This window comes from Urocitellus parryii, chromosome 9 (genome assembly GCF_045843805.1).
Source record: "Urocitellus parryii isolate mUroPar1 chromosome 9, mUroPar1.hap1, whole genome shotgun sequence".
NCBI lineage: Eukaryota > Metazoa > Chordata > Mammalia > Rodentia > Sciuridae > Urocitellus > Urocitellus parryii.
The window spans coordinates 93,731,672-93,756,944 of record NC_135539.1 but is presented as its reverse complement, the minus strand read 5'-3'; the positions used below and the strand labels follow the sequence as shown (position 1 = coordinate 93,756,944).

General features: G+C 45.4%; 1 protein-coding gene across 5 annotated transcripts in view; it reads left to right on the top strand.

The window, feature by feature from the left end:
* The first annotated feature begins 6,411 nt into the window (after positions 1-6,411).
* Psen2 (presenilin 2) overlaps positions 6,412-25,273 on the top strand; it is a 29,803-nt gene continuing 10,941 nt past the window's right edge. For 2 of the 5 annotated variants that reach the window (XM_026405761.2, XM_026405756.2), the window contains exons 1-8: positions 6,412-6,484; positions 7,067-7,208; positions 17,189-17,349; positions 19,372-19,586; positions 20,690-20,831; positions 23,080-23,147; positions 23,819-24,039; positions 24,918-25,016. In XM_026405761.2, the coding sequence (XP_026261546.1) occupies positions 17,209-17,349; positions 19,372-19,586; positions 20,690-20,831; positions 23,080-23,147; positions 23,819-24,039; positions 24,918-25,016 (886 nt within the window). In that variant the 5' untranslated portion in view covers positions 6,412-6,484; positions 7,067-7,208; positions 17,189-17,208. Of the gene's footprint in view, positions 6,485-7,066; positions 7,209-11,932; positions 12,093-15,273; positions 15,314-17,188; positions 17,350-19,371; positions 19,587-20,689; positions 20,832-23,079; positions 23,148-23,818; positions 24,040-24,917; positions 25,017-25,273 lie in introns of those variants that run through there. The other 3 variants (XM_026405757.2, XM_026405758.2, XM_026405760.2) reach the window with 3 other exon arrangements.

Sequence of the window (25,273 nt, the reverse complement as noted above, 5' to 3'; positions counted from 1 at the left end):
TCTACAAAGCATAAAATTTTTCAGACAAGAAAAAATTTAAAAGTACCTGCCACCAGATGTATAAATGCTGTAAATACATCTTTTAGAAAAATTTAAAGAGGCAAATATTGCACAGAACTGTAAGATGCTGAATGTCAAATGTATTGATCAGACAAGGTTATGCTGCAGTTACAAATGACTGTCAAGTCTTAGGAGCTTGAAGCAATAAAGGGTATGTTGTTTGTTTTGTTTATTACCATACTATTTGTCTGGTATTAGTGTTTGTGTTCCCTTAAAATTCACAGGTTGAAATTGTAAACTCCAGTGTTATAGATTTGGAGGTGGGGCCTTGCTGGTACAGTGGCACAAGCCTATAATACCAATGAGACTGAGGCAGGAGGATCACAAGTTCAAGGCCAGCCTCAGCAACTTAGTGAGACCCTATTTCAAAACAAAAAATAAAAAGGACTGGGGGTGTAGCTTAGTTGATAGATCACCCATGGGGTCAATCCTGGAGTGGGGGGCTTTGGGAGGTGATTAGGTCATGAGGACAGAAGTCTCAAGAATGGAATTAATGCCCATGTAAAAAAGACCCCCCCACACTGAGCTAGCTCACCCTTCCACTTAATGAAGATATAGTTATAAGACACCATCTATAAACTAGAAAGTAGGTCCTCACCAGACACTAAATCTGCTAAGGTCTTGTTCGTGGGTTTCTCAGCCTCCAGAACAGTAAAACTAGATTTTTGTTGGTTGTGAGCCACCCAGCCTATTGTATTTTGTTATAACAACTCCAATAGACTAAGGCAATGTCCTTCACGTGTTAGCTGTGAATCCAGCCTGATGGAGCAGCCTCTATGGAGAACACAGCTGGGCTCATGGAAATATGATGAAGCATGCCCAGGATTTCAGAGCTCTGTCCACAACTGCCAGACAGCACATCTGTTGCCCTTGGCCAAGTTCACATGGCCAGGCCTGTTCTTTACAGGGTAGAAAAGAAGATCCTCCTGAAGGGAGAGGTGTGGAAGATTTGTGAAGAGTAATATAGGCTAGGGCTGGGGTTGTGGCTCAGTGGTAGAGTGCGTGCCTAGCACGTGGGAGGCACTGGGTTCGATTTTCAGCGCCATGTAAAAATAAATAAAGGTATTGTGTCCACCCACAACTAAAGTAATTTAAAAAAGAGTAATATAGGCTACCTTTCCTTTTCAATGTCAAATGAAGCAGAACCCCCACCTCAAGTAAAGGAGGGAGGTAGAAGGAGAACAACTAGCATTTCTTAAGTGTCTACTGTGTTCCGGTCACTTGCACCCCTATTTTTCTTTCATTCTCTTTATGAGCCTCTGAGGGATATCATTCAATCCTTTCACAGATGAGGAAACTGGAAACCCAGCAAGATGAAGTTATTGCCTGGGATCATCAGCAAATAAGTGCAAGAGACAGATTTCCAACCCAGGTTCCTCTGGTTCTCAAGTGTTTGTGGGTGACATGCCCCTACTGCTGTCTGCCAGGCAGTTGGGGTTCTCAAGTGTGTTAAAAGAAAACTCAATGTCCTGAATAGCAAAAACTGAAGCAGAAGCTAACCTTTCTGAACAGTGCCCAGGCTCAGGAAACCACTTATTCGTTCTTCACAAACTAACATGTGATAAGCAGCCGGTAGTGATAACTTCAGAGGAGAACTAGGAAGGAAACAAATTCATCAAAGTCACTCAGCCACAGTCCAGGCTGTGCGTCAACATAGGACCTTCTAAGTGGAGCAGAGAGGGCCACCCCATCAGGACAGATAGACTGAAGTCCACACCTGGTTCTCCCACTCATTATCCAAGCACATTTGGGAAACAACTTTGTTTTAGGAAACCTCTATTTTCTCATGTCCAAAAGAGCCCTCTTCTATTATCATTGTTTCAAAAAAAAATAAGACAAAATTTGAAGCACTTATAATTGGGACTCAATAAATGTCCATTCTCTATCTCTCCCTTCCTTGCCTTAAAGAAATTGAGCACATGAGAGGAATGTGAAGAAAGGTATAGTTTCTGCTTAAGAGGCATTTTGGGTAGCGAGGTAGATAGCTGGAGGAGCAGAGAGAACATGGGCTATGGGGCTGGAAAGGTCTGAGGTATCAAACAAGCTTTGGTTTAGCTGTATATGGAATGGCAAAACAACAATGGCTTAACAAGATAAATGTTTTTTTTTTTTCTTCCTGAAACAAAATAAGGAGTTGGCGATTCCAAATAGTGGCTCTACAATCATTGAGGACTCAGATCTTTCCATTTTGTGGCTTCACCATCCTAATTGACTTCTTGGTCCAAGATGGCTGCTTGAGCTCCAACTATCATCTCCATATTCTAGACAGAAAGAAGAATGACAAAGACATGCCACTTCTCCCTCCATCCTTATCAGCCAGAGCTTAGTTCCAGGGCGTCACCTCTGGAGACTTGAGGGATTTCTAGGTGGAGTAGTTCATGGGTGGTTTTCTGTGTGACTAGGGCTCAGGGAGATGACTAACTGGGAGATTCAGCCTTAAGCTACACCAACATAGAGATGGCAGCTCTGGGCATGGCTGGATTCACCAAGGAGAGTGTGCAGAGTGAGGACAGGATTCCATTGAGGTCAGCAACAAGGATTGGGCTGAGGAGGTAAAGTTCATGATGAAGTAGACAAACAAGGAGGGTACAGTGCCAAGGAGAAATTTTGCCATTGGTAGTGCCCAGTGTTGAAAGTGAAGCTACTCAGGAGTGATATCATGGAAAATGGCAGAGCAGGGATCTCCAAGAAACCACACACACACTGGAACAACTGTGAGCTGGCAAAAATAGAAAGTCAGTCTAGAGTCTAATTTTAATTCTAGAGTCTAATTTTAAAATTTACAGTGGCCAGGGGAGTGCTTAATAAAGAGACTGCTAAATTCCATGAAAGTATTACAGCATTTTGGCTTATCTTCCACCATCCCCCATACCCCAGCTCAGTGATGATGTATCCCAGGTGTGGCTTGCTGATGTTGGCAATGCAGACCTTGTTCTCAAATAATTGTGGTTGCCTGGTAGAGTGCTAGGCAAGCACTCTACTGCTGATGTACACCCCCAGCCCCAAGGTTGTAAATTTTGACTGTTCCCTGAGGGATTGGCCCTAGGTACCATCTTTTTTTTTTTTTTTTTTTTTTTTTTTTGAGAGAGAGAGGGAGAGAGAGAGAGAGAGAATTTTAATATTTATTTTTTAGTTTTCGGCAGATACAACATCTTTGTTTGTATGTGGTGCTGAGGATCGAACCCAGGCCACACGCATGCCAGGCGAGCACGCTACCTCTTGAGCCACATCCCCAGCCCCATAGGTACCATCTTTTAAAATATTTTAAAGATGTACACTACCCCAAGTAGTCTGAGGCAAGGGACAGCAGATGGGCCAAGCAGCAGATAGACCAAAAAGTCTGAATGGAAGAAGATGAGAGGAAGATATTTGGGAGAATAAGGGCTTCGGAGGCCTATATCATATACTGGGAAATCCAAACAGCAACACACATTCCCAGGACCAGACACTGAGAGGACCCTAGGTTTGTACCTTTGGCTGATCTTTGTGTTCTACGAAAGCAGGAGGTAAAGTCTAAGGCAGATGGATAGCTGTGTATTGAATAAGCATTGAATGAGCCAATCTGCAAATACCAGGAAAGTTTTGTTTTGTTTTTGGTCCAGATGTTGAGAAAATCTGTGTCAACTCAGTGGCTGACCATTGAGATATTGGAGCAGAGACTTTAGAGTCTATACATGCTAAGGAAGACAGTCTACAAAATTAGTATAGAAATGTCACTAAACAAACCAATGACTATAGCCCTTGATCACAGTAAATCTTGCAAAGGGGGAAATAATCCAGTTTCCAGAGTTACCACATTATAATATTTTAAATGTCCAGTTTTCAAGAAGAGCAATTAGAAGGCATATGAAGAAAAAGAAAAGTATGACCAATCCACAGAAAAAAAAGAAATCAACTGAAATCTTCCCTAAAAAAAACCTAGGCATTAGACTTGCTAAAGACTTTAAATGTACTATCTTAAATATAATTAACTAAATGAAGGAAACCACAAATAAAGGAGAAAAATAAATGTATGAATAAATAGAGAATATCAACAGAGATAGAGAAATTATAAAAAGGAATAAAACAGGAAATTTGGAGCTGAACAATGCAATAGTTGAAATAAAAGATTTGAAAAGATGGGCAAAATTGACAAATCTTTAGCTAGACTGATAAAAAGAAAGAATATGCAAATAGTAAAATCATAAATAAGAGTAGGAATATCATTGTAGAACTTGCAGGAAAAATAGGTTTATAAGAAAATACTATGAACAACTGTACACTGACAAATTAGATGAGGTAGATGAAATGAATAAATTCCTAGAAACACACAAATTGTTCAAACTGACTCAAGAAGAAATAGAAAATCATTTTTCTAATTTATCAAAGATCACTATTTGGATCATTACTTTGTCTGCCAAAATGCTGGTCCTTTCCATCTTGGGTTAATTTACATTTGAACAGTTTTTCCCCCTATACACCTATGGCCATTAGATTTCTAGAAAGCAGTCAAGACTGTTCAATGGAAGAAGGACAATCTCTTGTACAAATGGTACTGGGACACCTAAGTATCCACATGCAAAAGAATGAAGTTGGGCCCTGATCTCACATCACGTACCAGAATTAACTTTAAATGGATTAACAACCTAAATTAAGTGCTAAAACTTTAAAAAAGAAAACAGTAAATTTTCATGACCTTAGATTTGACAATGGTATCTTAGAACACTGAATGTGCAAGTAACAAAGGAAAATATATATACTCTGGACTTTATCAAAAGTAAAGTCTTGTGTGCATCAAAGAGCATCAAAGTGAAAAAACAACCTACAGAATAAGAGAAAATATTTGCAAAACATATTGGGCCTAATATCCAGAATACATAAAGAAATTACAATTCAACAACAAAAAGACAATCCAATTAAAAAAATGGGCAAAGGACTTTAATAGTCATTTCTATTATTTTAATAGACAATTCTATATTCTAGGAAGAATGATTGGCCAGCACAGGAAAAGATGTTTAACATGATTAGTTATTTGAAGACAGAAACCAAAACCAGAATGAGATACCTCTCCATACCCACTAAGATGGCTATAATAATAAAAATAGAAAATAAGTTTTGGTGAGAATTTGGAGAAATTGGAACCCTCTTACATTGCTTATGGGAATGTAAAATAGGTCAGTTCCTGTGGAAACAGTTTGATGGCCCCAAAAGTGAAACATAGAACACCATGTGATCCGGCAATTCAAATTCTAGATATGTACCCCTAGAAAATGAAAACAGGTACTCAAATATATTTACATGCATGTTCATGGCAACATTATTCACTATAGCCAAAAGCGGAAAACAGCCCAAATGCTTTTCAGTGGATGAATGGATAAACAAATTATCCATTGAAGTGAGTGTATATACATACACTGAAATATTATTCAGTGATAAAAAGAAATGAACTGTTGACTCATACTTCAATGTGGATAAACCTTGAAAATATGCTAAGACTAAGAAGCCAGATACAAAGAGACAATCTATGTTTCCATTTATATGAAATATCCTAAATAGTTAAATCAATAGACACAGAAGTAGATTGGTAGTTAAAGGGATCTGAGGGAGGAGGGGTCTGGATAAAACTTCTCAATGAAAATGTTTTGGAACTAGATAGAGCCAGTGGTTGTAGGACATTGCTCACGTACTAAACACTACAAAATTGTACACTTTAAAATGGCTAATTTTGTTATGTGAACTTCACCATACATACTTTTAAGTAAAATAAAAGTAAAGCTACTGTTTAATGGAAAAAGGACAGTTTCTTGTACAAATGGTGCTGGGACACCTGAGACAATGCTAAATTATTGACAATCTCATCTTCACCCCACAGACTCTAAATCCTGGAATCATGTCCTCCTAGGCCTGTTTCAGGTCTGGTAGCAATTTTGTCTCTGTTCAATTGAATCCAGAGTTCCTGGTGGCTCAGAAGTAAGTGCTCTAGGGAACAGATCAGGAAAATTTTCATGATGTACCTCAAATCAGGCCCCTGATGCTCTCTTGAAGTGAGTAAAATCTGAAGGTTTAGGATGCATAGAAATCTAGTACTACAAGAAAAGCATGCACGAAGTCAGTGCCCTCCTGCCTCGTGGTACTGACAGGCCCCTACCAAACGCAAGGCCATTGCTCAGTTCTAATGTCAGGTTGATGCTGTCGTCCGCGCAGCGGACAGCGCTGCCGGACCCTTCCGTTTAAGGGAATCCCGAAGCGACCCAACAGGACGAGAGAAATTGGCGTCGCCCACGGGGCGGGGACGTGGGCGGGGCCACGAGCGGAGGGGGGAGGGACGTGGGCGGGCCCTGAGCGGGGCGGGCCCTGGGCTGTGGGCGGGGCCTGCGCCAGTGCCGGGGCCAGCCGGGCTCTCCGCCAGCGGCGTAAACTCTTCTGGGGCGCAGCGGCGGAGCAGGTGAGAGAGCGGGCGGGGCTGGGGGCGCGCGGCCCAAGGCTCGAGCCCCCGGCGCTGGGGGCCGGGGGTGGACCTGGGACTTGAGGGCCCGGCCCTGCCCTCCTCGTGCCCCAGTCACGGCGGTCGCGGCCCCTTCCCTTGCTCCAGGGCCGAGGCCCCTGAATGCACCGAGCTCGCGGCCTCTGCGGCCAGCGCGGGGGGAAAGGGAGGGCGCCAGGGAAGCGGCAGTGAGGGGCCAACCCGGAACTGGGGCGTGGAAAGAGCGCAGCGACGACCGAGGCCTCTGGCCTCGTCCCGGCGCTCTCTGAGCCCGCTCCCCGCACCCTCCCGGCCGCCAGAGCCCCCACTGGGGGTGGGCGCGGTGCGATTTGTTAAAGGGCCAGAGTGCTTAAAGGGGCAGCGCACGTGGGTCTTGGTCAGGCATTTTCTTCTTCCCTCTTGCCTAGGACCTCGCTTGCGCCTAGTCCATTCGGTCACTGCTTTGCGAAGAGGAGTAGAGGGGGTCTTCCCCAGTGGATGAGGAGCAGGGCGCAGGGCTTGAAGATGGCCTTGGTTACTAGCGGTGTTTGGCTGTTTTATCAGGCATTTATTGCGGTGGGGAGACGCCCAGAAGCAAGCCTTTGAGCTGGAGGAATCCGAAAACAGAAGCTTGTCCCCACTCCGAATTTTACCGATGAAGAAGCTGAGTCCACAGAGCTAAGTGACTTTGCCCAAGGTCGCCCAGGTAGGATATAGCACAGCCAAGTTTAGAACCTGGTGTCTTGGCCTCTACATCTGCTCCCCAAACCTCAGCTTTTTGCTAGCTAGATGAAAGGTTCAGCTATGGCTTAAGAATTCCCTCTTAAAGATATGAACTGTTAGTGAAGTAATGCATTCCTTTTTACAGATGGAGGAACTGAAAGTATTCCATACAGAACAATTGCAAGTCAGTTTTAACTCAAAATAGACAGCCTGGGAAGCCAAGACTGTCCCCAGAATAATTTTGATCAGAACAGACTCCACCTTTCTAATACGGATGCCCCTGATGACCACATAGTCCCTTCTGTAGACACCTGAGCCCTCAAAGCTTCAGCCAAAACTTTTGGCAGTCATAAAAGACTCTGGATAAGCTGCTGCAGGTGTGTGAGCCTCAGGTTCCCCTTTCTGTGCAGGTGGCCATGTGGGAACCTGAGAAACTAAATCAGCTGATTTGTTTTCTGAGCCTAGGTGGTGAAAGGTCCTCCTTTCTTCATTCAACTGAGAGCTGGCCATCCAAATTGATGTATTTGGTCTCCAAGACAGGGGTTAGGGTTGTGTATCTGTGAAGACTGTTGTTGCAGGGTACAACGGATGCTGTTTCAGACATGCTGTTTCAGATTTGGAGAAAGACTGTAACCTTTGGTGCCAGTATATAAGGTCTACAGTACAACATGTTAGCATGTGGGAAATGAATGCCTGGTTCCTGAGGCTGCTGTTGACTGTGCCTGACGGCAGGAGCAGAGGATCATGCCTGTTACTCCTTTCCTCATCCCCTCTTCTGTTGCTGTCAGCTCCACTGTGCATGATTTGCCACGAGAGACTTACCTTCCTTGGCTTCTCTTTGTTATTGGTGTTAAGGATGACAACATATCTTGTTTTAAGAGTTGGTCATATATGATTAAAAAACCATTTTGTGCTATAGTTATCGGTTATCTTAAGAACTTCAGTAATACTTAAGTAGTTGTTATTATTGCTCTTTTACAGAAGGGGAAGCTGAGGTTTGGAGAGTTAAGCAGCTCGAGACTTGAGTGCCTGTGAGCACCAGGATTTGAACATAACTGCCCATCTTGTCTTTATCTTTTTTGCATAGACATCTTCCCACATTCAAGACCCACTATGTCTCTGTGCTACTGTCCAGGAGGTCTCTGTGGGATCTCCATTACCAATTTACTGAGAAGCCAGTAAAATAAATAAATAATAATAATTATTATTATTTTTTTAAGAAACCAAGGCTATGTGTGTAAGTCATGTGTGTGTGTTTAACTGTTGCTTTGAGTTTGAGAGACTTTTGCTGGGGACTGACAAGGCAGCAAATGTTTCTGCAAGTGTTTCCACCTGTTTCCTAGCTGTAGCTCCTGGGGGAGGGGTATTGGGGCCTAGAGGTGGGCTGGCCCAGGAGGCCCTCTCCTCCTTAGTCTGGATCCTGTATACCTTGTATAATGTTGTACTCCAGGCTTGAAGATGGTATCACCACCATGCAAGGGTTTGGGGAAAAGGATAATTTCATGTTAATCCTCAGGAAAGAGTAAACATCATCAAGAAAGATCATTTTTTTGTATCCTCTTTATTGACTGGGAGAATGATTACTCATCTTTGCTAAAATTCTAGAGCAGGGGAAAAATAACATAAAGGGTACTCACCTTTCTGTTGAACCATAGCCAGAAACTTCCTGACTTTTTTTTCATTCTAAAAAAAAAAAAAAAAAATTCAGTAAGTTTTTGTTTTGTCATCTCCTAGCCATCAGCCCAGAGATAACTACTCTCAGCATGCATTTCCTTCCAGTGCTCTACTCCAGGTGCATATGTATACATTTGTCTTATGAAAACAGTAGAGATAGAAAGTGTAAAATGAAGTTGTGTATCCTGTTTTTTTTTTTTTTCTTCTTGCTACTGGGATTGAACTCAGGGGTACTCTACCTCTGAGTACAACTCTGGCCTTTTTTACTTATTATCTCGGGATGATGTCTTGCTAAATTGCCCAGGCTGTTGAACTTATGGTTCTCCTGCCTCAGCCTCCCACATTACTGGGATTATACGCATATACCACCTTGCTTGGCTCCTGTTTTTTTCTATTAATGTTATAATGTCTTAATAATTTTCCCTTCTTTAAGTATGCTAATGCTATTGTTTGAAGCTATATGTTCCCCATGTCTTAACACTTGTTCTGAGAGTGGCACTTTTGGGAGGAGATAGAAACTTTAGTAAGAGGTGGGGCTAGTGGGAGGTCTTCAAGTCATTGAGAGTGTGCCCTTGAAAGGGATTGTAGGACCCAGCTCCTTCTTGGGTCTTTTTACTTTGCTGCCAGGAGGTGAATGGTTTTGCTCTACCACCTGCTCCTGCCATGCTGTATTATATTTCTTTTTATAAGCTGATTATCTCAGATATTTGTTATAGTAACAGGAAACTGCCTTAACATTACTTGGAAAACCAGACTTGGTGTGTGTGGAGAATATTTGAATATGTCCTTATTATTCTTATCAGTCTTACTAAAGGACACTTTCCCTTTCCGGGTCTTTTGAATTGGCCCAGAGAAGCAGTGCCATCTCTCCTCTATGGCCTCACCTGGCCACACAGACTGCAGCTGAGGGAGAACAGACAGGGTCTGGGGGCTAGAGTTGGGTGTGGGGAACAGGAGGGACTTTACTGAGAGCTTTAAGGTGGCATGATCTGAGAGTGAAGGATTAGGGGACACATCTCTGCCCATAGCGAAGACACAGGCCTTGTAAATATGAATATGCTCCCAGAGAGACCATATGGTGTGCAATATGGGCTACCTGACCAGCGCCCCCCACCCCCACCCCAGTCATTATGTGCATGAGCTTCACAGGGCTGAGTGGGCAGATGAGGGCTCCTCCATGGGCAATTTGGAGACCTGCTTTTAACTGTGGCTTTTGTCTGGGTTTGAGGCACAGCACTGCAAAAAAGGGGGAAAAAAACAAAACAAAACTGACTTTTGGTCATGGACATAGAACTTTAACTGATTTCTTCTGCCCCTCTGGACTTCAGTTTCCTTAACCGTAAAATAGGGTGCTGACTATGTGGCCTTTAAAGTCCTTGCCCACTTTAACATCATCTATTGAAGTGTCCTTTCCTTAGACAGTGTTCACATTGCCAGAGTGCAGGGGCCTGGGGCTGGATGGAAATAGGATCTCTCCCTAGGGCCTGGCCTTTGTAGCCGGTTCATGTATCTGGTGGCTTAGCAGATTCCTGACTTTCCAAGAGGGACATAAATAGGCTTCCATATTCCTCCCTCATTGTCCTGTTTGTTTCATCTTCACTATAACTTCAATTTATTGAATACCCACTGTGCTCCAGACACTTTACACATTAGTCTTCACAATCATCTTGCAATGTATGCCTATTCTGCTTTTCACAGAAAACACCTGTCAAATTAAATCATCCTAGGCCACACAGCCAGTGAGTATATGGTTGAAATCACATAAGTACAAGTAGGTAACTCTGTCAGCCTCCAAAGAGACTGTGTTTGACCACTGGCTTGCTGCTTCTCACTAAAACAAAACAAACAAAAAATACCTTTCTGGGTCTAGTTGAGGCTGGTGTGCAAGGGGCTCCCTCTGCCACTTTCCTTCAAATTGCCCTTTTCCCAGGCAGGAAAGGAAAATTTCCTCAGGCATTTCTGAGAAAGAAAAGAGCCAGTGGAGGTTAATCTAGAGCCTGGGCCAGGGTTCAGGAGGCCCTTGCAAGGGTACCTGGAAGGGTGGGGCAGTACTTTGGGTCCTCCCTGGGACTCAGGCCCCAGCTCTGGCTGAGGTCACCTCCCACTATTGGGGGGAACCATCCAGTTAAGTTGTGTGTGTCATGAACTGGGATGGACAGATGAATAGTCAGCTGGGGCCAAATACAGTCAGGTGCTCAGGGTGGTGAGAGAAGTGGGCAGGATTTCTCAGCATGTCATCTGACCTTAGGAAACCCTTCTGTAGTCTAGAGGAAGATCGTGGGGGCTTTCCAGGAGTCATGGGAGTGCTGTGAAGTAGCCATGTGACCACAGAACGTGACCTGCTGGAAACCAGCTCTTGCTCTCTTTGACCGCCAGAGGGCATTATTCATTTGACCCCGCAGGGGGTGGGGGGACCAGGTGTCCAGGCTCCAAACCTTTGTCTGTAGCCCCAGTATTTGTGGCAAGAGCAATAACTTGCAGTTTACTATTATTTTTCATGAGACATAGGGTTTGCTATCCCATTTAAAAAACCTGTTTCCTACCTGAGTCCATAGGCTTTTGAATGTTAAAGTTAAACCTTTGCTTTTCTCTGGAATGAAAAGAGGAAATTGGGTCACTGGGTTTTCATAATAATTGCAGGAACTGCTGACACCAGCCGGCTAGGAAACTTCTCTGGGTCAGACTCCCTGGGTTTGGCTCATCAGTATTTTGATCCCATTCAGCTGTTCAATGGAAACGAGCAGGAGCAGCGGCTTCTTTGGATGTTGTTGCTTTCTAATTCATGGCTGCCTTCAGCCACAGGCTTTTTTCTATCCCCATCAGCCACTGTGCATTTTCCCCAGGTACCCTGAGGGAACAGGGAGCAGGGGGTTGGAGACTGGAAAGCTGAGAGAGCTGGTTGCTCTCTCACCGATAGGATTTGACATCAGCACTGGAGAATTGCCCAGCCCCACCCCCACCTGGCTGTGAGTCAGGCTCCAGCGGGAATTCTGTGCGTCACTCTGATGTGGACACACATCCAGCAAGAGGTTGTTTATCTGTACACTGTTGGGTGGTGATTTTTACCTCCAAGGATTTCAGCGCCATCAGGCTTCAATGCGGACTTAGAAGCCTTGCAAAGCAGACTCTTAGCAATTCAAAAGAGAAGCAAAAGGAAAATATCCCAGCTGCTCTGTTTTTCTTCAGGAATCAGGTAATCAGGGGTGCTGGAGAGAAAATGTCATCCAGTCCAAGGAAGGGATTCAGAAGGGGGCAGGAGTGGAGGAAACCCTGTCTAAGTGTTGATGCTTGCTTGGTGTTTTCCTTTAGAAAATTAATAGCTTTTAAAAACTGCAGATGCCATTCATCTTTATTTTTAAAACTTTGAGAAATGCAGGAAAATATAAAATTAAAATTACCCACAGTCCCACCAATCTAAAGATCACCACCTTTATCATTTTGTAATATCTTGCCATTCTTTCATAGATACACATTTTAAAAGAAAATTCAGATTATTATGTGCAGTTTTGTAAATTATTATTTTATATTTTGTTAAATTTAACATATTGCTTTTTAAAATGTTGTTCGAAGTAAAATTTTTAGTGGTTCTGTAATAGTCTCCATAAGACGGATATGCTACTCTCCCCCTTACATATGGAAGATATATCTCAAGACCTCCAAAAGATGCTTGGAACCTCAGATAGTATCAAATCTTCCATATACTATGCTTTTTCTCTATACATACACATATAGGATAAAGTTTAACTTAAATTAGGCATAGAGATTAATAATAATATAAAACAATCATAACAATATATTATAATAAAATTTATTTAAAACAAAGGAATTTTCCATGTAATGTTTTTGGACCACAGTTGATCATGGGTAACTGAAACCACAGAAAGTCAAGTTGCAGATAGGAAGGCCAACTGTGTCTCAGTACAGGGTCAGATGTCTCATTCACTTAAGTAACTGCAACACCCAGTTGTTTTGCATGAATCTTGCTGTTTTCTGAGAAGTAGCATTTCAGAATCTCAAGATATGAATATCTTTATAGCTTTTGATTTTTCAGTTCAAAATGTCCCAGCGGTGTTTGACACCCAGTTTTTCCACAGCAGGCACTATTTGGGGCCTTTTTTGGATGTGAGCACTATGCTAGTCTGAGCACCTTCCATTCCTTTGCCTCCCCAGTTGTTTTCTGATCAGGCCCTCCATGTTTAGGGGAAAGGGCTGTTCATCCCTCATCCAGCAGTGAAGTAGTGCTGAGCAGTGGGACATGGAGGTTGTGGGTGAGGAGGTGTACTTGCCTTACTGAGCCAAGGCCCAGCCTGGTGATTAAACAGCCAGAACATCCCAGAGACTGTCTAATGGGAATAGTTACTCAGGAACCATCCTAGAATGCAGAATCTTAGGCATTAGGATGGAGCTCCAAGATCTGCATTTGCGGGGGGGGGGGGGGGGGGGGGGGAACGGGGACTAGAGATTGAACCCAGGGGTACTTAGCCACTGAGCCATATTCTCAGCCCTTTTTTAATTTTTTAAAATTTTGAGACACAGGATTGCTAAGTTGCTTAGGGTCATCCTAAGTTGCTGAGGCTGGGCTTTGAATTTGTGATCCTCCTGCCTCAGCCTCCCAAGCTACTGGAATTACAAGTGTGCACCACTGTGCCCAGCTGGAATCTGCATTTTTAATACACAACCTAGCAATAGTGTTGAAGAACCAGGAAACAGAATACCTGGGTCTAAGGGTACCTTGAATCAGTCACTTTTTATTTTCTTGTGGTGCTGGGAATGGAACCCAGGGCCTTGCACATGCCACACAAGTACTCTACTGCTGAGCTGTATTTCCAGACCAAATTGGTTGTGTGGCCCAGTGGTAGAGCACTTGCCTAGTTTGCCCAAGGCCCTAGGTTCAACTCTTAGTACTGCAAGAAGAAGAACAGTCACTTTTTTAAACCTCTTTCCTCTTCTGTAAAATGGGAGATAATAGTGGCACCTAACTCCTGGGGTTCTTGCATTTAGTGCCTACTAAGATTCCACCACTGCCCCCTCAGTGGCCATGACCACCTTTGAGAAATAGTGATCTTAAAGGGAAGCCTTTCTTAAATGCTTTGTTGGTCCCTCAAGTGGTAGGAGATCACGAGAGGTGCCTCCTACCTGTCACCCTCACCCCGGGCAGGCTAGGAGGGTTGTGATCACATTGTACCCATGCTTTACCAATAAAAACCAGCTTTTCCCCCAATCACTTCTAAACACCAGACCTCTCCTGCCCTGCCTGCCTGGAGCTTGGGCCCTCTACTTTCTTTGGCATAGCATCAGGGGAGTTTTAAAAAATAATAAATGAAGGAAGGAATCTGCTTCAACAGAGTTGTTTCTGGTGAGGAGGCTATATGTATGAATTTCTTTGTGGACTCAAAAGCATATTTTTTGGTTTTCAAATGTTTCTTCCTAAAGAGCTGTTAGGTCCTGATGAGAGCAGACCTGCCCCCTCAGTGGCAGCAAGTATGGATGGTGAGGACAGTGTTCTTCTCTGTTCAGTGCAGTGTCACATGGAATGAGCATAGCCTTTCTTTAAGCTTATCCTCCCCAATGTGTCCTCAGATATCAGGGAAACTTGGGCAAAGTGCTTTCCAGGGAATATCTTAGCTCTTGGCAGCTGAATGGAGAAATGGAAATTGGAAGGACTTAGTCCTAGGTGCCCTACCTTTTTGAGCCCACTCTTCTGTTAGCTCCCTTTGTCCTTCATAGAAGCACCTTTCCATTTCTCTTGAGCATTACCTCCAAGTCTTAGAACAGGCAGCCTCTGAACATTGTTATACTAGGGGGTCTGAAGAGCAAACTGTCTGGTCCTCAGGGGCTGACTCTATGGTGTTTGAGATACAAGGACTTCCAGATCTGCTCCTCCATTCACTATGAAGATGAATCACAGGCACCCTAGAGGCATGGGAAGAACACTAGGAGGGAGTTTGTAATTTATTAATTCACACCCCAAACAAAACAGAAATGACATGCTAACAACGGATGAAAAGAGCCACTAGCATCATCTCCCATCTAAGGCATAAATTTTGAATGTTATAATTTAGCTAGAGAAAATGCAGCCAGCTGTTTGTTTTAGGTGCCCCCCCCCCACTTTTAATATTGTTGCAGTGCTGGGACAGAACCCAGGGCCTTGTACATGCCAGGCAAGTGCTCTACCAGTGAGCTGCAGCTCTAGCACTAGGTGCTCTCTCTGAGTAAGAGAATTCACCAATCCTGGAGGGGGGATGTAAGGGGAACTCCTGAGTCTAAGCAGGTGTTCATTTAGGGTGTATCTAGAGAGGCTAAGCCTCACAAATGAGAGGACAACCTTAAAGTTTCTTCTAGAATCCACCTGATAGTTTCTCTCATTTTCATAGATGAAACAACTAAAAGGGAAGAACTACCCCAGGTCTCATGGTGAGTTGGAGCTGTGAAGCTTTGTCCCCTCAAACTGGTTCCTAGCCAGGGCTTGGGGTCATAATACTCTCTTATGGCCTTGGGCTAAACCTAGTCTTGGGGGATTCCAAGTGAAAGGGTGAGAGCCCCTGCCTTGGTAAGGCACCCAGCCCCTCCCTGGAATGGTCTCCTCGACCGGGTACTTGATGTTGTCAGGATAGGTCCCATCTTATATATTCACTTAAGTGGTTACCACTTTCTAGAATGACCACCTCCTTCCATCTCAGCCAGGCAAAATATTCCTAACCTGTGAGGCGCACTTCCTGTTTCTCTTACTCCATGAAACCTGAGCCATCCAATGCTAATGGGTGGCAGATTTTCTTTTTCTTAACTTAGCAGCCATGGTCCTTATTACCTCCCTGCTGGAACTTACTTTTCTTTCTTCTGTTCTTATTCCTGTTTTTCTGATAGACCCTCAATGAGATCTTCTGAGGCTGAGGGGTTTATTGGCTAAAATCCCTACGAGATCAATGGGGAGCCTTTGCAGTAGGCTTGAGCCAGGAGGTAAACAGAGGCAGGTCATGCTTCATGCCTATAACTGGGAAGGAGTTAAAGTTCCTATGAGAATACTCCAGGCCACAATGGCTATCTTCAAAAAGAAAAAAAGTGGCAGCCACAGGCGCTGCCACTGGCTATTTGGGTGGAAGGACCATCTGGAAATCCCATGAATTCCAGGGTGACTTGCCTGGAGATGAGCTTTCAGCAGAGTGGCGTTGACCATCCTTCCCACAGCAGAAGTTCAGCCCCAACAGTTTGTGGGAGGTTACTGGTGGCTCAACAGATATCCCTGTTCAAGATGTCCCCAGTGGGTTGTCCTGTGTCCTTCCCAGACCTGAAGTAAGTGTGTGTGGGGGGGGGGGCACTGCACTGGTTTTCATGGGGTTTTGCTGTGTTGGAACTCCATTTGGAACTACACAATAGTCCTCGGGGCAGGCCTCCCTCCTCTGTGGTCTCTTTGGCATTGGTGCTCCTTGGGGTCCCACCCATAGTGGCCCTTCCACCCACACACTTGCTAGTGTGGGTGCACTTTCTCTTGTGGCTGTGGCTACCACTACTTAGTTCATGATTCTTCTACCCAGACCCTCAGACTCAGATGGGCCCTCAGTGAACTCCCTTTTTTAACCCACAGATACTCCATGGGTTCCTGAAACAAATTCAGTCCTTCCTCTGAACCTTGCTTCTCCTGTCATTCCAGCTTAGCCCAGTGTGGCAATCATCCTAGGTCCCATCCTTTATTTTATTCTCCATATCAGGTCCCTACATCAGATTACCACCTCATCCTTCTGGACTGTCCTCTTCCCTTTGCAGTCACTGGCCAGACTGGGGGACTTATAAACACAGATCGGATCTGTCATGTGTCTTGACTGTCCTTAAAGAGACAGAGGCCTCCCCCACATGGCATAGGAGACCTTTCACACCACCGCAATCTGACCTGCCCTCTGCCCCACCTGGAAAATCTTGTCTCCAGCAAAATTTCTATCTTCTCTAGAAAACACTCCTGGTCTTTGAGATCTAGGCCCTTCTTTGTATTACCTTTTGACCAACATCTGGATGATACCATTTGTCACATTGGATGATTTTTGTTGATAGCACAAAAGTATCTCTTACTCATCTTTATATTCCCTGGGGTACAAGCCTCCTCAGGCATTCCCACACTTGGCAGCGGCAGCCTCAGGCAGCCCTTGGGAGCTCCTATTCTATAGCAGTCATTTAACATTACAGGTCTCATGATGGGGAGGACCTGTGTCTGGGTCTTCAGACTGTCCCATCCACCACCTTAGCCCTCACTGACTTTGCCTCACAGAGTGATACAGGATCCCTGTGCTCCTTTTCCAGGTGCTTCCTGAGGCAGGGCCATGCTCACATTCATGGCCTCTGACAGCGACGAAGAAGTGTGCAATGAGCGGACATCCCTGATGTCAGCCGAGAGTCCTACACCGCGCTCCTGCCAGGAGGGCAGGCAGGGGCTGGAGGATGGAGAGAACACTGCCCAGTGGGTAGGTCCCACTAGCAGTTGGAGGTCTTAAAACAGGAGCCTGGGGTTCCTAAACTCTATGGATTGGTATAGTTTGTATTTGAAATGTCCCCCGAAGCCCTGTCCCGTGTGTTAAGGGCTTAGTCCCCAGGATGGTTCTACTGGGAGGTGCGAGGACCTTTAGGAGGTGGAACCTAGTGGGAGGTCTTCAGGTACCTGGGGTGTGTTCTTGCAGGGAGTAGTGGGACCCCAGCCTCTTCCTCTTCTCTTTCATGGCCTGGCCATGAGGTGGCCTGTTTTGTTCTGCTCTGTGCTTCTGCTGTAATGTGCTTCCTCACTTCAGGCCCAAGGGAATAGAGTCAGTTGATCAAGAACTGGAACCTCCGAAACTGGGAGCACAAATAAACCTTTTCTCTTATGAGTTAATTTATCTTAGATGTGTGTTAACAGAGACAGAAGCTAACATGATTGAAAAACAGACATTCCCCAACTGGAGAGAGGAGGGAGTAAATCTGAGAATTGGCCAAGGAAGTAGATTGTCCGCCATGGTGGATCTTGCATCTTTGAGGGATTTCTAAGTAGACTCTCCACACAGTCTAAAATCAGCTGTGAAATGGCCTGGGTGGTGCCCTCCATCCCTGCCCCCTTAGATTTACCTTTCTAGTGCAGGTCACTGTTTCCATGGTAACATGAGAGTGAGTTTGGAAGCTAGAACAGGTAACACTGAAGCTTTAGGAAGGTAGGAGGGAAACTTATTTGGATAGGTATGCAGCCAGACATAATATCCATGAGATGAATCTGCCTAAGTCACCATTGACTCTCCAGCTGGAGGTACTGTCATCTTACCTGCAGCCCCAGGGTAGGAGTCGGGTAGACTTGGGAGAATCACTTAGCTGTGCCATCTGCCTTTCATTAGGTAGAACATCTGAATCTGCCTAAATCCCTTTCTCTGTTTTGCTCATTATTGTAGTTAAAAACCTTTCTTTGTGCACTTTTTTCTTACAGCCAGCTTTAATCCCCTTTGCTGAAATTTGAGCTCATTTCTCCACATTTTTCACGAGCACAGAGCCTGTTGTCCTGAATTCTGAGTGAAATCTCACCAGCTCAAGGTCACTGCTCAACCTTTTCTTGATATTTTCTTCTTTTATCTCCTGGAGTTTTTGTGCATTTTACTTGTTTGCGTTCCAGTCCTTCAACAGCTCTCCTTCCCTTAGATAAACAACTAAATTGGAACTCTCTCTGCAAAGAACCAACACGAAGCAACTGTCCTTTTCTGATTTGGTTTCATTTATCTCATCCTTTTGCTGTTAACCTAATTAACATGGTAGCTAGTGACCCTTAATTCCACAGTTCCAAAACACTAAATTCTTGCCAACCAGTTTCTGCCAGTATGTGTCTGACAGGTATCCTTCCCTCCTTGCTGCTCGCTCAATTGAACTCTCTCACCTATCCAGAGCCCAGCTCTTCTAATTCAGAGATACAAGTTTTCTTCTTGATTTTGTGAGGCAAAATTTCAAGGTAATTTCTTTCTCTACCAGTTCCTAGAGTCTTATTCACAACCGAAGAAAGTCCCCCTATGTGTTCCTTATTCTAATTAGTGATTTATCGATAGAAAATGTTTGATCTTTTTTCCTCCTAACACCTGGCCTGTCTCCTCCCAGGTCAGTATGACCATTTGAACAGAATTGAGGGGCATCCTGAGTCCCTGTACTTTGGTAGGGAAAATATCTTTTGATGGGTTCCAAATTCATTAGCTGTTGAATTGTGGACCAGAGACTGCTCTTGTGTGGCAGTGGCAGCCTCCCTCTCTTTATTTGTGCTGGTTAGTCCAACTCCATTTTTTCTTTACTATTGTCCTCCCAAATCTTTCATACATCCTAAAAATGCAACACTCCCACATCTCGATTACAGCTCTTAAATTGCTGCTTATACCTAGAAAACAACATTCAGCTTCTCATTTCTGATTTCAAAATCCCTGCCCTACATCACCAGTTCATCATGTGGGGCAGGCACTCCATGGTCCTCAAGATGTGGTTTCCCACAGAGGAACCAAGATAGCGAGGAGGACTGCGAGGAGGACCCTGACCACTATGACTGCAGCGGGGTCCCTGGACGGCCACCAGGCCTGGAGGAAGAGCTGACCCTCAAATATGGGGCAAAGCACGTTATCATGCTGTTTGTGCCTGTCACACTGTGCATGATTGTCGTGGTGGCTACCATCAAGTCCGTGCGCTTCTACACAGAGAAGAATGGACAGCTGTGAGTTGGGGGCCTGGGCAGCGTGGGGTGGAGTGGCAATAGAGTGGAGATGGGTTTGGGGTGGTTGTGGCTTCCCTTGGCCGCTGCACCTGCAGCTGCATGCTATTGACAGTGAAGAGTAGGGACAGAGGGCTACCTGTGTTTATACCCCGACCCATTGCCTCCTGGCAGTGACTTGCCTGGGCGTGCTTCTCGGCTTCCTTCTCTGTGTCGGAGTTTAATAATGGGGCTACCTGGAGAATTAAGCAAGTGAATAACAGAAGGCAAGCTCTGGCCACACAGCACTGAGCTCCATGTTCCAAAACCCAAGTCTCTCTGTTCCCTTGGATATAAATTGATGGTGTTAGATCAGATGATTTCTGAGCTTCCAGCCTGGAGAGGAAGATTTACAGGGCCCTTTGTTGACACATACATGCAAATGTTGTAGCATAAGCAGGATCTTCCCTTCTGACTTCCCTGTGCCCATCACTGTTCAGAGCCTTCTCTAAACGTCTGGGGTTTTTAGTTGGAAACTTATTTGGGTTTGATTTGGGGTTTTTAAAAGAAAGGGAACGAAGCACCACCCTCAGGAAGCTTATACCTGTTGGGGACTCAGAGCAGCACAGGTGAAAAGCATTGAGAGGATTGGCCCAGCAGATGCTCCTGGAAGTCCAGGCTGGGAATAGCAGGTTCTTGTGCCCCACCAGGGCTCCAGTGGGTGGGGATGGGGGAACAGCCCTGGATAAGTCCTAGTCTGGGTGGAGCTGATGAAGAAGTGTGGATGTGAGACATCATTGGATCTGTATGGACCAGGGCTAACAGAGAGAAGCACCTCCAGGAGGGATTTAATTTGGGTGGTAAGGAGAGGTGTTGATACGGTCATCTAGTCCATGCTCCCTCTGCTCCAGACATGAAGCTGCAAGCCACAGGTACATGGTCAGGATTCTGGCAAAGGACCCAGCAGTCAGGGACTGCTCATGATGGTGGAAGCACTCCTGTCATGAGGGCTGTGCAGAAGCAGTGTGGGAATGTCCAGGCACCCACAGTGGCTCCGAGCATCGCTCAGGGTTGGGGGTGTTACAGAGCAGGCAGGAACCAAGACCACCAGCCTGTTGCCTTCCCAGCATCTACACTCCCTTCACCGAGGACACTCCCTCAGTGGGCCAGCGCCTCCTCAACTCTGTGCTGAACACCCTCATCATGATCAGTGTCATCGTGGTCATGACCATCTTCCTGGTGGTGCTGTACAAGTACCGCTGCTACAAGGTGAGGCCCGTACACCCTCTGCCCATCTTTCCCTCCTCCTGTCTCTCCTCTCCTCTCCATAGCACCTGCCAAATGGGGCCCACTGTACAGTAACATTTTTTGAGGGGTACTAGAAATTGAACATAGGGCCTCACAAATGCTAGGAAGTCCTCTACCACTGAGCTACACCCCCAGCCCTCACAACAATCTTTTTAAGAAAAACTTTTAGAGCCCTATCTTTTCTGGGAAATAGACTGATTCGGGCATTCTTTCCCACCCTACTCCTGTCTCTCACCATGGATTACCTAAAACTATTGTTTTTTAAACTTTCATGGGTACAGTGATGCATACCTATAGTCCCAGCAGTTTGGGAGGCTGAAGCAGAAGGATCACAAGTTTGAGGCCAGCCTCAGCAACTTAGAAAGACACTGTGTCAAAATGTTTTAAAGGGGTGGGGGTATAGCTCAGTGGAAAGGTTCAATCCCAGTACTGCCAAAAATACAAAACAAAAACACACAAACTTTATTCCACTTACTGAGTTCCTCTTTTTAATGTTCCAAGTGTCAGTTCTCCCATTCAGAAGGTAATTTTGTTTTGTTTCTCCTCCTGAAGTTCTATTTTAGGTTTCCTTCACCCTGACACTTCCCCTCTGGGTTTATTTTTATTTTTCCATTTCCCTTTTGGACAGGGATGATCAGATGCTATGCTGAGGCTTTCAGCTCTGGGAAGTGTTTGGGTTGGACCCACCTGCAGCCACTGAGCCGCCCCTGGGAGTAGCTGAGTCATGCCTGGCCCCAATTGTGGGTAGCTACTGTCCCCAAAGATGCTATAAGCTTTTACACACTGGTTTTAGGCTGAAGGCTTTACAACCATAAAGATTGAAAGGAAGTTAAGCTAGGCATTAATTGAAAACTGCACACAAGCTTGGCCCACTGCTTCATATTTAGGCAGCTGCTGTTCATGGAGCCCGGAGAGAGGAGAAGCAGAAAGACTGGGGTCTGCAGGGATGAGACAGGTGGTGCAGGCAGGGAGCCAAGCAGTCCCAGGGAGAGTGACATGGGCATGAGCCATGGGAAGGACTATCAGGAAATGCCCCTGAGCTGCAACTTATGGATAAATAACAGTTGTCTGTGTAAATGAGGCAGACCTTTAGTATTGAAGCAGGAAGATCACAGGAATGGTGGGAAGAGGTAGAGGGCAGCTCATTTGGAGCAGAACATATGGCATGTGGGTCAACGAGCTAGAAACAGCGTGGGGAGCATGGGGCCCTGTTATGGCCAGCAGATGTGACAAGCAGGAGATAATTGTGACCCATGTGGGCGGGTGGTAGTTGCAATAAAGAGTATGAACAAGTTCCCTCTTGACCTGGCATGCAGCAGGGCCTTGGTGGCCACTTTCCACCAGGTAGACCAGGTCTCTGCTGGGGTCCTGATGGACCAAGCTGCTAAGTGATGAGCTGGTCTTCAGAGATGAGACTGCAAGGAAGTGACACCACTGTACCACTGAGGACTAGCTGAGGATCTGGTTTAGGATCAGGCCCACCCTTGTTTTTGACCTCTCCATGCTGGGCCAACAGAAGATAGACCTATTTGTAGAACCTTGGGTAGGAGGAGACTTTCAAAAATAGTACCTCAAGGGGCTGGGGCTGTAGCTCAGTGGCAGAGTGCTTGCCTAGCATGTATGAGGCACTGGGTTCGATCCTCGGCACCACATAAAAACAAACAATGGTATGATGTCCACCTACGACTACAAAAAAAAAAAAAAAAATTAAATAGTCCTTAGATAGGCCTGCCTGACCACTTAACGCTGAAATTACACCCCAGTGAGTCTTCTGTCACTTGTCCTACTGATCTTTTTTCTCCCTTAACCCTTATCACTACCTATTAATATTGTGCCTATTCATTTATGTGATATTTGAATTCCCTTCATCCTAGAATATACTCATGAACAGAGACTTAATTGGTTCTCTCCCCAGAGCCTAGAATAGTGCCTGGCAAGTAGGAGATACTCAGCAAGTAGGAGATACTAAGAGAGTTAGTGCTGAAGTGTGACGAGCACAAGGCTGAGGCTCATCTCCCTCAGACAACTGCAGGGTGACCTAAGAAAGACCTTCTCTGTAAGATGGCCACCTGACACCTTCCCACACGTTCATGAAGTAGCCTATATAAAAAGAACACCCAGCCTAAGCAGCAGTCCTAGCAGCCTGGGGGCTTGTGGTCTGGGGAGCTTGGGAATCTCTTTTCATGGTCCTCCTATTTCTTTTGTCTAGTTCATCCACGGCTGGTTGATCATGTCCTCTCTGATGTTGCTGTTCCTATTCACTTACATCTACCTTGGGTAAGTGGTAGTTGGTGAGCAGCAGGGTCCCTGGGGACCCCTCCCAGCATAAGTGGATATGAAAGACCTGGGTAGGGAAAGGTGGCTCTTCAGCTCCAGCTCTCCCCAGAATCAGCTCTTCTAAGAGTCCAGGCCTCTAGGTTCCTCTTGCACAGACCTTGACAGAGGAGTAGGGCTCCAGTGTGGGCCATATCTTTCTGATTCCTGATTTAAACCATCATGGAGCGGCTCTCTATTACCACCAAGAGGGACAGAAGCCCCTCAAATTTTACATTCCAATTTTGGGCTAGGTCTGGATACTTATATAATTTATGGGGGAAAAAAAACTGTCTGCCCTTTGATTTGGTTTATTAGCCTCTCCAAGGACACAAAGAACATTTCCCCGGGCTTTTTCCAAAAGCAGAGCATCTTGTAAGTGGTGCCAGTGAACGTTTATATGAGCCATTCCAAGCATGAGTCATTGCTTTATTCCCCATCCTATTCCAAAAACAAATATTTTAAGTGCTTGGTTGTAGGACCAGTGGAACTGGGGTACGGGAACATAGTAAATAAGACCCAGGTTGTCAAAACCTAGATTGGGACTTAATGGCTGAGGAACAGAGGATGTTAACCATGCAGATGTGACATCTCCACTGAGTTTCCCACCCCATGGCTCAACCTTGGTCCTGCAGAGAAGTGCTCAAGACCTACAATGTGGCCATGGACTACCCCACCCTCTTCCTGACTGTCTGGAACTTCGGGGCAGTAGGCATGGTGTGCATCCACTGGAAGGGCCCCCTGGTGCTGCAGCAGGCCTACCTCATCATGATCAGTGCCCTCATGGCCTTGGTATTCATCAAGTACCTCCCAGAGTGGTCTGCGTGGGTCATCCTGGGTGCCATCTCTGTGTATGGTAGGTGGAGGTGAGCCTGGCAGTGGGCAGGGGGTGATGCCTAGGACTGAGACACTCTCAATACTGCAGAAGAATGGCAGGTGTCAAAACGCTCAGACCGACCCTGAGGAGGCCTTGTAGGAAACTCTTCTTTGTAAAATATTGGGGTCCCATGGACACATGTTGTTCTAACCAGTAGACACCACACACCTTATTTTCATTCTTGTTCTCATGATTATTGAGCATGCCACTGTAAGCACTAGATACACTAAAAGCTCTGTTCCCAAGAATAACCCAAAGTACCTTGAATACCCTAACTACTCAAAATGCTAGCTATTGTTTAATTAATATTAGTATGATTATTATTGCCAATATTGACATTCCCGTTTTAAGGCCAAGAAATTTAAGACTCAGCCAGGCATGGTGGTGCACGTCTGTAATGGCTCAGGAGGCTGAGACAGGAGGATCGTGCGTTCAAAGCCAGCCTCAGCAACAGCGAGCCACTAAGCAACTCAGTGAGACCCTGTCTCTAAATAAAATACAAAATAGGGCTAGGAATGTGGCTCAGTGGTTGAGTGCCCCTGAGTTCAATCCCTGGTACCCCCTGAAAAAAAAGAAAAAAAAGAAATTTGAGACTGAAGAGAAGTGAGACTTCCAAGCCTGTCCTCTGGGTCTCAGGTTCACAGCTCTTTCTTGTTTAGGCCCTGCTCTGGGATCCAGCCAGTACAAGATTCTAGATATGACCAGAAATTGATGAGGTTGGGTAGCTAGCCCAATGGCAGTGAACATTCTGACAGCTCTACCCTGGGGATCCTGGTGATAGAGAGCTGACTCTTCTCTGGGGCTCCTTGGGAATAAATGTGTTTTTTAACATGACAAGGACGTGTCTGTTTTCCCAGATCTTGTGGCTGTGTTATGTCCTAAAGGGCCACTCAGAATGCTGGTGGAAACTGCCCAGGAGAGGAATGAACCCATATTTCCTGCCTTGATATACTCATGTAAGTGGGCACCCATACCTCTGCTTGACCAAGGAATCAGCAGGCAACCTAAAGTGGGGATAGGGGCACTTGGCCTTGGCTTTCAGAGTTGACACACACTCTTTCCCTAACTGAAGGAGAGGATCCTGCCTTGGTGATACCAGGAAGCTGTGCACCTTCAAAGACCACAGTGGGCTGTATCTTGCTGTCACACAAGAAGCATCATGGGAAGTCAAAGCAGGAAGGGGAACTCTGAGGGGGCCTGGGTCAGCCCTGTG